Consider the following 15,928-nt stretch of genomic DNA (forward strand, 5'->3'; position numbering starts at 1 on the left):
ACTGCAGACTAACTACTCTGGCCGGTTAGTAGCGAGCGCTCAAAAAAGGTTTAGTCAACAGAAGTCCAGCCCAACCACACAAATTGGTCCAAGGGAAGGGGGCAAAAACAGAAAGGGGAAAGGCGTAACAGAAGAGAGAAAGGTATTGAGGAGAGTCTCTGGACAACAGGGAAAAATCATTCATCAGTGGGACAGTGTTTATTTGATATATAGAAGCAACCTGCTTCAATGCACAGCAGTTTGCTTGCAGACTGCAGCCAACTCTAAACAGTCCAACAAAATACCAGAACCTTGGGCAGAGAGAGAGAGGAAAATGAGAGGGAATGTGAGAGAGAAAGGGGAGAGAGAGAGAGAGAGAGAGAGAGAGAGAGAGAGAGAGGGGAGGGGGCGGACACAGATGAGCTAAAGTACTAAAACCAATGCATCAAACCAATGCACTGCTTGGAGTGTGATGCGTCAGCAGTACATTCACGTTTACATTGAAGGACAAAAGGAAGAGCAAGCATGTAAAGTCTATGTCCCGGGTGCTGGCTACCATGCCACAGAAAAATTTTGGTGCCTGTCGCACACGACAGCGGGTAGAGGACTAAGCAGGGGCTGGCAAGGTTAAAAATAAAAGCAGGAAGCGAAGAAAGATGCTGCTGTGGGGAGCCACTTTTCCCCTACCTCAGCGTTGGTCCACCAGCACGAGCTGGACAGCTGTGCCGCTGACAAAGCTGAGAGCTCCAACTCTGCACTGAGCTTAGGGTACTGCAGCGCTATACGGATACTTCTCTGATCGACACGACGTCACAGAGAGGGGGGGAAACGCTCTCTCTTTTTTCTCTCATTCTAGGGAGTGAGAGAGCGCGCTCGAAAGCTGGAGAGAGCGACGGAGAAAGAGGCAGAGAGCCGGCAATCTCTCTCCAGTGAACGGCTTTTTTAAAGAGCTGCCTCCGTCACTGGTCTTCTCCTACATCTTCCCTGGACTTGAGTCATTCACTCCTTTAAGAAGAAACTAAAGGATAATTGGGAACTGTGCAAAGAAAAAATCTTCAGCCGTCGCTGTGCGTGAGTGCATGTGGAGATGGAACACGGAGCTGCTTAAGGAAAGAAATGCGCTAATGACCGCAGTGTCACAGTCTTTCATCTGGACAAGGCATTGACAAATCAAGCGGACAAAACATACCAGCGGACAGAGACATAATAAAGTGAGTGGGAACATTGGAGGGACACTTTTATTATTCTTTAAACAAAAGAATAGAGGAACATTTGAAAAGACTGGATTTCTCATTCTTATTCCTCTCTTTTTTTCCCTCTCTAACTACCCCTCCCTTTTTTCCTCCCCCTACTTTGGTTTAGCATGTGTGAGCGTTCCTCTATGGAGACACAGGCATTTAGTGGCGGCGTCAAGCGGAGGTATCCAAGGACAAGCATCTGTGGATAGTGCGGGAACGAGCTCTTCTATAGGAGAAAAACTGGAATGGTACTCTTGCCTAAAGCTCAAAGGCCCTGCAGAGCCACTACGCTTTTCTTTGGATTGTTCTTTGTGGATTTATTAGGGGCCATTTTGGCATTCATCTCGTTTTCTGACAAATGAGTAAAGAGAAGGCTTTCCTTCTCCTGGGAATATAGGAATTTGAGGAAAATAATTATCAGCATCTATTTTGAGATTGCAAAAATTGGACGTGTAAAACCTTTGAGGTAGGTGTCCAGACTTTCAAAACCTTTTTATATTTTAAAACACATATTCCCCTTATATATTTTTTTCATTATCCACGGCTTTTCACTCCTCTCCCATTACTGTACTAGTTGCCACTGAACGTATAGTCTCCAGTTCAGTAAATGGAAAAACAATCTAGAGTGTTGTTTAACCCAGGGTAGGGCTTCATTAGTCAGGAGGTGAACCCCCTTCCCCCACTTACTACCCCCTTCTCCCCAACCACCATCATCACCCCACGCCCCCCCCAGACGATGCTGAATTATGAATGTGCCACATCATGAGTCTCCTGGGGCGGGTAGCTGTGCGTCGAGCCAGGAAAGCCGCCCTGCTCTGTGTCCTGTACCTCATGGTTCAAGTGTGCGTGGACGTGGCGGCCGCGGCAGGGCCCCAGGGCTGCCCGACTGATTGCTCCTGCAACAACCAGCTCAGCAAGGTGGTGTGCACAAGGCGTGGGCTCACTCGTGTGCCACCGGGTATTCCTACTAACACCCGGCACTTAAACCTGATGGAGAACTCCATTGAGTCTGTACAGGCCGACTCATTTCGCAACCTCCATCATCTGGAGGTGTTGCAGTTGGGCCGCAATGCTATTAGACAGATAGAAGTGGGCGCCTTCAGTGGACTGACCAATCTTAACACACTGGAACTTTTTGATAACAGGTTAACAGTGGTGCCAAGTGGAGCGTTTGAGTATCTGTCTAAGCTGCGAGAGCTGTGGCTAAGAAATAACCCTATTGAAAGTATTCCATCTTACGCATTCAACAGAGTGCCCTCCCTAATGCGACTGGACCTGGGTGAACTGAGGAAACTGGAGTATATCTCTGATGGGGCTTTTGAAGGTCTTATCAACCTCAAGTACCTCAACCTTGGGATGTGTAACATTCGAGGCGAGATGCCCAATCTGACCCCTCTGGTTGGGCTGGAGGAGCTGGAAATCTCAGAGAACCTCTTTCCGGAGATAACACCGGGCTCATTCAGAGGACTGACTTCACTCAAAAAGCTATGGATCATGAACTCTCAAATAGGGGTAATTGAACGAAATGCATTTGATGACCTATCCTCATTGGTGGAGCTGAACCTGGCCCACAACAATCTCAGTTCACTGCCCCATAACCTTTTTTCCCCCCTTAAATACCTAGTGGAGCTCCATCTTCACCACAACCCGTGGAATTGCGGCTGTGACTCACTTTGGCTTGCACGTTGGCTACGTGAGTTCATACCGACCAACTCGACGTGCTGTGGACGATGTCACTCCCCTGCACACATGAGAGGCCGGCAGCTGGTTGAGCTGGACCGGAGTGACACAGGGGCAATGCAGTGCTCTGCCCCTTTCATCACAGACGCCCCAAGAGACCTGAATATTTCTGATGAACGTGTGGCAGAATTGCGATGCCGAACAGCAGACATGTCTGCTGTACGATGGCTCCTACCAAACGGGACCATTCTAACTCATGCATCGAGCCACCCACGGATAAGCGTGCTAAATGATGGGACTTTAAACTTTTCAAATGTGCTAGCAGGTGACACGGGCATGTATACCTGCATGGTGTCCAACGCAGCTGGTAATTCCAACGCTTCAGCCTACCTTAATGTAAGTGCGGCTGAGCTAAACACGTCGAACCTCAGCTACTTCACAACAGTCACAGTGGAGGTGCTTAGCCCAACATCCGAAATGCCCAAGAGCAAAACCACCACAACCACAGCAGGCGCCAGCACCACCACCACGGCCTCGCCATCCGTCTTTCAGCCGGTTTTCATCTCGACACCGACAGTCCTTCTCCAGAGTACTGACACTCCACCAAGTCACCCATCTGCTGTACCTGGCTCGAAAGTGACTACAGGAAAGCCGCCCAAGCCAGCCAGCACCAGTTTGGATGAGGTGATGAAGACAACAAAGATTATCATTGGTTGTTTTGTGGCAGTCACCCTGCTTGCAGCAATCATGCTAATTGTATTTTATAAACTGCGAAAACGGCATCAGCAAAGGAGCACAGTGGCTGCAGCCAGAACTGTGGAAATTATTCCAGTGGAGGAAGAATTGCCGCCACCAGCATCTGCTGCCAATATAGCAGGGGAGGGGGCATTGACTCTACCAGAGATAAGGGATCATAACAGTATTTACAAACTGGACTACAACAGCCACAAATCTGACTACAGCTACAAACCAAAACCAGATTATAGTACCCATAAACAGGATTTCAGCATCTACAAACCCAAGTCAGACTACAACACCTACAAGCCTAAGGCGGACTACATGTACCAACCTACTCTGGAATACAGCTCTCACAAATTAACGGACTATTCACACAAATCATTGCCAGATTACCACATACATAAAAAACCTGACCAGAGTCCCTACAAAGAAGGATATAATACTCACAAACCTGACTACAAATCTCACACTCCAAAACCAGACTTCAGCCCTTTCAAACCAGACTATGGAGTTCCGAAATCCAAAACTGACTACAGTATGCCTAAATCCAGGACCGATTACAGCCCGTTCAAGACAGACTGCAGCCTTTTCAAACCAGACTACAGTGCATTTAAAGCAGAGTACAGCCCTCTCAAAGCGGAATATGTAAGCTGCAAATCAGACTTCAGCCCCCACAGGTCCAGAATGGATTACAGTCCTCATAAAGTGGAGTACAGCACCATGAAGCCCAAATACAACACTTACAAGCCACCAGGCCATGGAGCCAGATGGACAGAAAGTAACAGCATTGGAAATTCTCTGCCTCGAACCATGTCCAGTGCTATTTCAGCTGCTCCAGAGGCTCTTGTCATAAAATCTCACAACAAGGAAAAAGTACAAGAGACTCAGATATAGTCCGCCCCCTCCCCTGAACAAATCACAACATCAGCCAAAATCTCCTCTCTCTCCCCATTATAATGTTATCGTTGCACCGTCATGAAAACATGCAATAGAATGCACAAAGAGAAAAAAGACAGGAACAACTTTTTGTACAGAGTGCAAACCCTACAGAGACTGTTTCTTGATGTACATGCTTCTAAATAAATATATATGGAAAAACTGAAACTACCATTGGCTGGTAATAGAGAAGCAGATTATATAAAAAAATAAACTGAAATTATTTTCTAACTTATAAATCCTATTTAAAAGACGAGTTGTTTTAAGATGATGTACTGAATTTAAGACATGAGGGTAGTCTTGTTTAAAAAGGGCATTCTGTGTGATTTCTAAACAATGCTACAGAGAATGCAGTAAAAATACAAAAAAGAACATTTATACTGAGAATTCTTTCTAAACAAAACAGAAAAAAAAGGTCAATGTCGATCTTTACAGGTTTATCTTGTAAAAGCACCATGAATTTGTACTGTGCCAAATGTTACAAATGCAATAAAAAGGATTTTTGGAAGAAAAGAACAAAAAAAGAAAGACAAATTTAGATTTTGCCATTCTCTTGATGTACTGTTGCGATCAGCCAATGGCTTTAGATACTGCAGTAGGACTCACTGCAGTTCTGCTTTAACCCTCACAGTGCTGGGTGTCGTTCAAGTCTAAAAAGGCAGGGCAGATGCTGGTATACCCCTTTTTCCTTTTATTTTGTATGGATTCTACTCTTGCAGTGGCTTAAATGAGCTGAAATAATAATTGCGAAAGTGCTATTTTACATCAGAAGAGATGGCGGGTTTAGAAATGACACATTTTACTGCCTTCTACCATAGTTCTGCTACATCGTTGATAAAATATGTGGGGTTGCTGTTTGGACTATTGCTTCTCACTTAAGGTTTCCAAAAACATTCAAATTGTTAACCGGAGAGGTCTGCACAAAAAGATGGGTTGTTTTTGTTTTAGAGTACGGTCTGGTAAAAAGCTTTGGTTACTATGTCATTTGAAAAGCACTTGGTGCATCGCTTTCCTTTTAACTCAGTGGCTGGTAACATGTGCTTTGTTTGAGTTTGTATACTTTGGTCAAACATTAGCATAAGGTTAAATGGGCATTTTGTAATATGCATTTAAATATTTTATAATGCTTTTGTTCTATTGCAGATGTACAAACCAAAAGCTGTATAAATTAAAATCATAACATGCACAAATGAACGACATCTCATGTGAAGTCAAACAGCTTCTCATAACGTGCGGGTCATGTGTTGCACAGACTCGCATGCTTTGGCTGCGACACGAGCATTAGTGCATTTCTCTGTGCAAACAGAAAAGCCAGCTTGAGTCTCCTCAGCAACGTCTTTTACCCTAGCTAGTTGAAAAGCCAAGAAAACAGAAGATATATTACAAAAGAAAACATTCGGCCCTCAAATTGATGGCATTTCAGTGGGTAGGGGTGTGACGAGACACTTATCCGACGAGACGAGACACGAGACTGGGTTCACGAGGACGCGACAAGATTTTTAGGCTGTTTTTTAAGAAATCCAATGATGAATTAAAAAGGGAAAAATTGTCTGCTACTCACCTTGAAACGCAAAATGAAAAATCATTAAAAGTCATTTTTAAAATCACCATGTACTTTATGAAACAAATTTAACGCCTATTTTAATTAAATTATTCAGTAATAAACAATATGTAAATACTGCAAAATGTTTCGTCACAAAAACAACTGACTTGAGTCAATTATGTTTTGTTTTCAGAACAGCCGCAGCTTTTAGTAAAGAGGAGGCGGTTTTCTGTCCGGTTAATATCCTTTTGCATAGTGCTCGACTGCTCGTGTTAGCAGAGATGGCGATCAGATCACACTGTCTATCCTCCTTCTGAACTGACCTTGGGACAGTTAAAACGACACAAACACATGTTTTATGCAAACATTGCACATAAGTAAGAGACAGATTATCTCGGATCTAGCGAGATCTCGTCACACTCCCTATTAGTGGGTAATAAAATATAATCCATGTTTGCATATTGCTTGGGTGGATGGAGCCTGTATGGTAAATTAAAGCTTATTACATGATAATTGATCTAGCTTTCACACACGCACACCCTTCACATAAAGTTGGGACATCTGGCCACGGTGCGACCGAGTCCCACAGTGCACGCACACACATACAGTGCACAACAGAATGATCCTTGCTGTAGGCTGTGCAGTGCCCCAGTTAATACCAGTCTCAAACTTTTTGTATCTGTGTTTTAAAAAAGAAATATTTAATGCTATTTCTGTAAACAGTGTCTGTCCTATCAGTGGTTCAGTCTGTCTATCAAAGTACGGGTGTGGGGTAATCCGTACCACAGGCTTTTATATTGTGGCAAATTGTGAGTATTGTATGGAACTGCAAAACAGCGATGCAAACTGCAGCACACAAGAACAACTCAAATCTGGCATTTAATAATCTGAACACGCAGCAAATAAACATGCAGGAAAAATGGCCGCAGATTGTCACTTAAATAGATATTAAAGGTGAGATGCATAATACCTGCACCGCTTGCGACACCCAAAGGAACTGGAAAAAAATGTCAAGCTCCAAACAGGTCATCTCATGCTATTAATGGGACAAACAGTACTGCCTTGGTTGAGCAAGAGGCTGACATGTTTGCAAAATGCTACAAAGCACAAATAAGCACAATTTAGCAGGCTCTGTACATTGTTAATGGAAAAAAAGTTTCTTCTAACCCAGAATAATGATGCACTTCAGCCTATTATTAGTTTTTTTTCATTATTAGGCATCACATTAAGAGATTTCACAGCTTATAACCCTCACCCTGGTGTCTTCACAAACAATGCCACTGTTGCCGCAAAAGCCAGCGAGCCGCTGTTTATGCAGTCGAATATCTAAGCTATAATTGCCAGTCTGGCTTTAATGGAGCATCGTATATGACTAAAGTAGATCCCTGAGCAGGCAGCTTATAAGAGCAGAGAGAAAGAGAATAAAAGACGAGGGTGCGTTCTGCCGAGGGGTTTGAGGACCCTTCAAGCACTTCAGCTCATTGGCGAGATAGAGACAAGAATTCACTGACATAAGCTGCATTGTGGCTTCACAGAGCCGGACTTTCACAATAACATATCTGCACAAACACAAGAGGTTCGCTACAGATGCTATTAAGACATGGAAGCGTGGTGGGTTTGTTGGATTGAAGCGTTCTCGATATTTTTTTCCCCGAGAGTCAAAAGCAGCCATGGTGCAATGTTGCTTTACAATTCAACTGGAAGAATGTAAATGAAATGGGAATGACTAAGATAGGAGAGGATTAAAAGACGGAGAATGTGCATGACAGGGATTTTTAAGAGGAAATGCATGAGGTTTGATTGCCAACTAGAGCCGAAGACAGGAAGGTTACGGCTGTGAATACCGGGCTGTACCAGTAAAGGTGTGAAAAGGGGGAGGGGCTAATATTAACCACAGATGGAATGTGGAATGCAGGCAAGTGATGGACTTCTCCCTCGGGTCAGCTCTAAAATGCATTAATGCGTTGTCTTGTTAGTAAATAACAAATATTTTATTTAACTCATTTTTAAATGTTTATTTTAGACGGTGTGATATTTATGTTCACTCAAATTTTCATCAACTTTGTGCACATCTAATATATTGTGCTTAATATATTGTGCCTGTTCACACCAAGAATGATGTCCATACAGATTAACTGTATGGAGTAAGAAAAACTATAATATCATTACTATAACAATAATAATGCAGATCTCTTTTAAAGGGATAGTTCAGTCAAAAGTTACTTCTGTGATCGTTTATTCATCCTCGTGTTATTCAAAACTTGTATATCAATCTTTATTCTGTGGAACACAAAAAGAGGATATTTTGAGAAATGTCTCAGTGGCTTTGTGAATGGGGGACAATGCTGTTCGGTTATCAACATTCTTCAAACTATCTTTTGTGTTCCGCTGAAAAAATGTAAACATACAGGATTGAAATGACATAAGCGTGAGTTATGATCAAATAATTTTCATTTTGGGGTAAATTAACACTTTTTTTGTTAATCGCATGAAAAATAAAACAATGACAGCAAATAAATAGAAGTCATATATTAACTTTTTTTTGTTATTTGGATATCTCTTGTGTGAATGGGCCACAAGACTTAACTCTAGGGATAGACATTAAGAACCCATAGTAATAACATGCTTTAGGGATATAGCCTGTCTCAAGCTCCGCAGCAAAACCGAGACAGGAGCTATAATTTCTAATGATCCGTGCGTGTTTGCATTCATAATCTGCCTTGCACAAGTTAACTGCTTTGTCTGCTCTGGTTTATTAGAGGACATTTGCAGATTCTTCCATTATTTGCCAATACAGCCCCTGCGCACTGACTAACCGAGCGTTTGTCATTGTCTGACCTTCTCGTTGACTGTCTCAGGAGCTCTCCTGAGCAGATGTTAACTGGCTTCACTTCTGTTAGAGCCTCTGTTCTCGCCGAAAACAAAAGTGGCGGCTTTATGATGGTCACCGAGGGGGAATGGATGAAAGACAGCACAGTTAATCACCATTTTGTTAGGTTTTGTTTTGTCCATATCCTCGTCCATAAAGGGTGAGAGGAGGGTCCAATTACCCATGAAGTAAACAGGAAAAAGCATTGCTGGGGTACCGAGTCACCCATCATTAATTTAGATGCCACTGCCTGGAGTAAATGGCTGCCGCACAGAATCCGTTTCATCATTTGTTAACCTCTACGCTTCCTAGCATTTAAAACTGGCAAATAGAAAAGTGCATATTCTCAGCCACAAACTAAGTAACTTTTCAGACAAATAAATAAAGACAAATAAAGACCAAAAACAAGGATCCTCAGCAGTCGGTTGGGGTTGTAAAACCATAGTCATGCAGTGCTCTTGTAGTCTGTTTAAAGTGGAAACCTATCAGAGGTTTAGAGGCCCCTCTCCATGGTACATTTGCATATCTCCTCAGTGCCATTTCAGAAGCCTCCAGTGCCGCAGGAGGTTGTCTGTGCCAGCCTGCTCCCTTTAAACATCATGCAAATGGAAGCAGTACAAGCAGGAATTCGGCGCTCTGTTATCGATACGTTTAAAAAAAACAAAGTCTTCGCAACTTCAAAAGGGAACATTTTTAAATAACATGGTTGCTCAAAAAAGTTCATGGTGTTCAGCAAAATGGAAAAAAGGGAGATGAATGATCACAATTGTGTTAATATCTGGGCCTTTTCTAGTCATCACAAAGTAAGGAGATACCAGGTTTCAGGAGGACAGAGGTTAAAAATCATTGTTTGAAAAAAGATTCTGGTGTGGCACAGGCTGGTTAACAATGAGCTTATTGGTTTAAAGATACTTCAAAGCCCATTTTCCTCTTTTTATTTATTGTCACCATTTAGAAAGCTATTAAACCACACATAATTGCTTAATGTAAACGTGGGAAAAAGATGGATTCAAATCCAATATATTAAGATACAGTGAAAGCAGTCATCCTGAATTCTCAAGACGGTTTTATGAGCAGGCGGCCAGCCTCTAGTTTTTAATGGACCCACATAAATGAGATTCTAGAAATGGAGAAAGAGGGAGAGTGGAGAAAAATAATATAACCAAACGTTTTTTTAAATGAGAATGCTTGACGAAAACAAATGTCCTTTTGAAGTCTTAGTAATTTTTTTAACCCTGAACACAAGGTGATTAACATAATTGGACAAAGTAAAGGCAGATATATGGAAGAGATGGACATGTGGCATGGCGGCTGTAGGCAAAATCCAAATAAAAAGCCTACTGCCTTACATGTTTTGTATCCGTCGCATCCCACAAACATACATGCATGCATTGTTGACATGTATATTTGCAGGTTTGATGATTTGACAACCTGTTATAAATGAGCAATCCTGGCACAGTTTAGTGGGTTTCCCAATACAGCCATAAAGCGGGTGCATGCCTGTTACATAAATGCATAGCAGCTAGCGGCTGTTGCCAAGATGGCCGCAGATTGTACTGATATGCATGAAAGGCACTTTGGTTAGAATCAGTTTGAGATCTGGAGATGGACAGATACTGTGCCGTCTGCTCAAGGCACCGGTAACCCTACAGGGAATATGAAGACACATCAGGTGCATCTTTGCATCAGTGCTTCAACAACCACCTTCAAAATTCACAAAGGAAATGTACAGCACCAGTAGAGAGAATCATCCTGATCAGTTCTCAGCCCAAAATGTAATGCAAATGCATGCTACCAGTATTGGGCACCATGTGCTACACACCCCCACCGTTGATGTTCATGTTAATACAAGCTCTCACTTACTTTAGCCATTCACCTGTGACATGCTAATTAAACACATGTGCAAACTAGCAGGCCATATTTTGGTCACTCACGTTTATTATAAAAGGCACAATCTCTAGTCTCACGTAGCCAGACCCTTTACGCCGCTTTCTTTGGACAAGGCCGGCCCAAGAGGCCACATGACCGACAAAAAGCAATCAATCACTTTTCATTTTGTATGTCTCCGCAGTAACAGACCAGTGTCAATTCATGAATGTGTCAAAAGTTAACAGCAACAAAATGATCATAAGTTCATGACATGGACCTCGAATACTTTTAAGAATTAAGCATTTAGTCGATCGTGATGAATTCTTATAACCCGTTGTAAACACGAAAGCTTACTTCTTAGATCAGACGGCTTCGTGTTGTTTCCAGGCTAACCGTTAAAGAACCCACTTCTCCCAGAAATCCTGTGAAATTCAACCAATCAGATGACGACTTTGAACGTGCTGAAGAGTTTCCAGAAAAGTGTGCCTTACGCATCAGACGTTTAGCCAACTGTCCGTGGTACTGATGTCTGAGGCTGAGACTACACATACTATAATCACCGGACGCTTCCGTGAAGGAGGCAGACGACAAACTCGGTCCAGGGCAGCCTGACATTTCCTGGCAGATGGAGGTTAGCACCTGCTAAATCAGCACAGGTGACAATGGGGTGAGCAGTGGTGGCTTGCTTTCTAGATGCGAGTACTGATGCCAAGAGTGTTGGATACATAGAGTAGATTAATAAAGCAATAAATCTAAGCCAGGGCTGAATCGGAGGCTTCCGGGAAATTGAATAAAGATGTGCATGATGCATAGGCAACTTTAGAAAAAGAGCAAAATTGCAGAGTCAAAATGCCATTTAAATGTGTTAGCATTTGTTGGGGAACTATGAACCACGGACATAAAGGGAAGGCGATGCTCACATAAAAGAGCCAGGTGGATTTTTTTATGGTGATGTCATGACTGATTTTAATCTGGTGGTTGGATAAATGTGGGGGGAAAAGTTCTACCTACTCCATATAGAGCAGTTAAAAATCTTCATGTTTATTATACAAACGGTTATTTAAATTCAAAACTGTTGGTCTTTTCACATTCAAGTAGAAAAGGAGATATTCATGCATGACTGGAAATAGCTGCCTTGGAGCGTTGCCAATTTGGTCACTAATTGAACTTATTTTGAAGTTAGACAACCAGGGCCTTCCAACGTGTAAAAAAGTTTCACAAGACAAACACAAGAATACAAAGCTGCCTAGCCATACATCGGCGGCAGCTTGCTCTAGCTTCAATTCCTCCACAAATCGTATAAACAAAATACAATAAAGAGTTTATCGGCAGACCCGTAGCGCAAGACGCATCCAGTGCCAGGTTTTGCGTGCCCTGGCAGAAACCGCAAGTCCCGTGCATGACACGCTAAGATAACATCGGGCAAGTCGCTGGCATGTGGCGTTGTGAATCGAGCAACCCTGGCACATGCCTCACCTCTGCTGGCACAGGCCACGCCAAGGCATCTAGATCTTGACAAACACAGGCATTAGCAGCCCGCTGGACCTGCAGAAAAGATAAAGCAACAGAGGCAAGTGTACCTGTGGGGACGACACAAGAGACAGGACGCCAACTTCATCACTTTAAAAAGGTGGAACAGGAGGCCGGCCAAATTCAACTAGTTCTTGGCACTAAAAGAAACGCAATAAAGTGAATGTTGAAAAGAAAACCACGTGAAGTGATGCCGCTCATCTGGCCAAATGTTTTACCTAGCGAGAATCTTGCCATCAGGGTACGAGCCGCAGTTAAGACGTCTCTATCTGAAGCTCCCCACTCAGGCGTGAAAAAGCTCCATTTCAGAGTTCTGGCTGGCGGAGCCACAAATGCACATGCGCTCATAATGCTCTCATTAGTGTAATTGAGCAAAAATGTCAGCATTGCTGCAGCTATTTCCATTTTCTTTTTTAGTTGTGGAGAAACCATTTATAGGCAGAGTCTGGAACACAAATGATCAGAAGGCTTCTGGAAGCGTGAACATATTTTTTGGTGTGAAACCTGCGTTCTTTGTCAGGCACTTAAGAGGCAGATGCTTCTGCCATTAATACTTGTATTAATATCATCATCTCGCATGCTTGTGGCACACGCAAACGCGCACGTCGAAACGCTCACAAACGCAGATAAGAGAAACCATTTGGACGGGATTAACAACGGTTATGATCTAGACCATATGGTATCTTTTTTGCCAATTACCCTTGATAGCTTTGCCTTTTGCACCATCAGTCAATAATATCGGGGCAAGTTTATGACTCCGAGTACAGAAAAGCCATGCTTATTGTTGGGTCAGTCATCTTGTTAATGTGACTGTAGAGCTTGTTCTGCTTATGGGGAGAACTATGTAACCATTAGAGCCACAGATAAAGACTCAATTCAGACAACAGTAAGTGAACAATCGTCCATGACCAATTTATGGAGTGTATAACATTAATAAAGACAAACTGAGCAGGTGCTCAGATGCTGTGCATTTCAAATACAAACACTTCATCAGAAACTATTTTCTTGTAGCTGTAATCCATAACTTTTAGGGCTAAAAATAAACATATGTACAAAAAAGGAATCAGGATTAAACACAGTCTCACATCAGTAAGCCTATAATGATGATATAATTAAAAGGGATATTTAAAGGGACAGTTCACCCAAAAATGAAGTAAGGGCTTTATAGTATCCAGACTACTATAATAGACAAAATATAGCTACAGTATGTAACATTGTAAATCATAAACGCATACCTATTTTAACAAATTAAAAAATAGAAGAAAATGGACATTGTGCTAAACCCCACATACTTTCCAACTCTGGCTTTTACTGTAAATTAATAATTTTCTCTCAAAACTATCAGGAAATGGTCCAAATGTGTTGGAGCTCAATAGATTAATTCTGTCCTGCTTGCCCTTCCTCGAGCCGTGTGTGGTAGGGCGCTGACGTGGCGGGGCACATCAGGCCCTCTCCTCTGGGCTCTCTGGGAGTCCTGCCTGCCAGGAGAGGTCAGGCATTGTGCTGGAGTAAGCTACTGCAGGATTACGCTGCAAGAGCTGATTCCTGAGGATATAATAGCCATCGGGCCCGACAGCATTTACTAAGCTGGAACTAAAACTTGCTTTCCTGTAGCTCAACTGATCAACATGGCACTAGTCATGCCAAGGTCATGGGTACGGATCCTAGGGAATACACAAACAATTCAAATAAAGTGCTGGAATTTTTTTAAATGCAACTTTCTTTGGATACAGCTGTCAGTCAAAGGCATAAAGGCAAAGTTCCCCCAAAAATTTTAATTGTGTCATCATTTACTCACCCGTATGTAATTTCTAACTTTTTTTCCGATAAACACAGAAAGATATTTGGAAGAATGTTACTAATTTTTAGTTCTGGGACATCATTGACTACCATAGTAGGAAGAATTAAATGGTAGTCAAAGGTGCCCGAGAACTCTTTGTTTTCCTAAATTCTTCAAACGATCTCATTATGTGTTCAACGGAACAAAGAAAATACAATATTGTTTCCTACTATGGTAGTGGATGATGTCCCAGAACTGAATTGCTTACATTCTTTCAACTATCTTTCTCCGTCATCATTGGAAAAAAGACAAAGGTGGCAAACAACTTGAGGGTGAGTAAATGATGACACGTGTGAACTACCCCTTTAATATTAACCTAAAAAGCTTTATTCCACAAAATCTAATCAGAAAAGTGCAATTCCCATGAGCTTCTGCAATAGGCTACCACAAGATTAGGAAAACAACCAGAATTAAGTGAAGGAAAAGGGATGGGAAACCAGATCTAAAGTATAGGCCGAGAAGATGCAGAGAAAATGACATTTTGAAGGATTACATCGCAACTGTGACTCGGATACAAATCCACTGCATCGGTGTCTATAAAAATATGCACAACTAGGGACAAAGGAACAGATTCATCAAGTGAATATGTTGGTTAGGTAATCCTCAGGAGAACTCTGCGGGATCCTATTTGCTTGGTTCGGCTCAGGGGCTTCCTGTGGATCCCATTCGCTGTGTTCCGCACAGGAGGTCTTGTTTAGTCGGCAAATTTGTCCGATCGCATAGAAAGTTCCTTTAAACATTTCTACCAGCTCCCACCCATAAGCAAAATATGAGAATTTTCTGTATGACTACGACTGGTCAGCCGAATACATGCAGATCAAACTAACCAGAAACCCGGGAGTGGAATAGGGAAGGCTGGCTTGAGAAAATCTGTGTGGGTGTGTGTGTGTGTGTGTGTGTATGGCCGAGATGACAGCTGTCGAGTGTGAATGGGCCAAAGGAGAAACCAGGATGAAGGCTCCCATGGCAACCAACAACCCGATTGTCATAGAAACCATTCAACCCAGTGCAAGAAGCTCCTTTAAAATACCACCTTTGGCTGTTCGTCACATAAACGCATTCACACGCGCATCAACAAGCATTAACCCGACAGCTCTTAACGGTACCATAATGGTGGCTTTGCAAGACACCTTTCATCTCAATTCCCTTGAAAATGAGGTGGAATCGGCATTGGTTCTCACACACGGCCGCGGACGGTGGTGAATAAAACTTCTTACCACAATAACACAGCTAGATGTCATTGATTAAAAGTTTACGCTTGCTTCGCATGAGCACGAGCCAGCGTGAAAAAAGAAAAAAACGAAGATGCGGAGGAAAATGGTGCTGGGCGTTACGGGTGTTTAATTCCATCAGCAATTATAACAATTATTCTGTTATCTCGTTCCATATGAGGCCGTGTTGAAACAGACAGCGAGAGCTGATGGACACACAGGTTCACTGTTCAGGCAAAACTCTGTAAAGTCACATCATAAAGCCGCCTGGATTAGTATGACCATGTTATGGACACCTTCTAAATCTCTTCACATGAAGGTCAGATTGTGCCCACTTCACGATGTTGCTGAGAGGTGTGGTTCTAATACGACTGTAAAATAAAAGATGATAAATTCAATAATTCAGGCTTTATTCTTTATTGACGGCACACTGAAAGCGACAAAAATGTTGTAAACTGAGATTTTCGGGGATAAAAATGAATGGCCTTTGATATA

At 42.5% G+C, this 15,928-nt stretch overlaps 2 protein-coding genes across 2 annotated transcripts in view; one reads left to right on the forward strand and one right to left on the reverse strand.

The window, feature by feature from the left end:
* snd1 (staphylococcal nuclease and tudor domain containing 1) overlaps positions 1–15,928 on the reverse strand; it is a 140,596-nt gene that overhangs the window by 63,823 nt on the left and 60,845 nt on the right. The window lies entirely within an intron of this gene.
* On the forward strand, positions 482–5,077 carry lrrc4.1 (leucine rich repeat containing 4.1). The gene is made up of 2 exons (XM_079453980.1): positions 482–1,190; positions 1,342–5,077. The coding sequence occupies exon 2, from the start codon at positions 1,968–1,970 to the stop codon at positions 4,527–4,529; it is 2,562 nt and encodes an 853-aa protein (XP_079310106.1). The 5' UTR covers positions 482–1,190; positions 1,342–1,967; the 3' UTR covers positions 4,530–5,077.

Source organism: Barbatula barbatula (genome assembly GCF_947034865.1).
Source record: "Barbatula barbatula genome assembly, chromosome: 4".
NCBI classification, from domain to species: domain Eukaryota; kingdom Metazoa; phylum Chordata; class Actinopteri; order Cypriniformes; family Nemacheilidae; genus Barbatula; species Barbatula barbatula.

Excerpts from the sequence above, each read along its gene's own strand:
- lrrc4.1 (XM_079453980.1), top strand. The coding sequence starts at position 1,968 with ATGTGCCACATCATGAGTCTCCTGGGGCGGGTAGCTGTGCGTCGAGCC.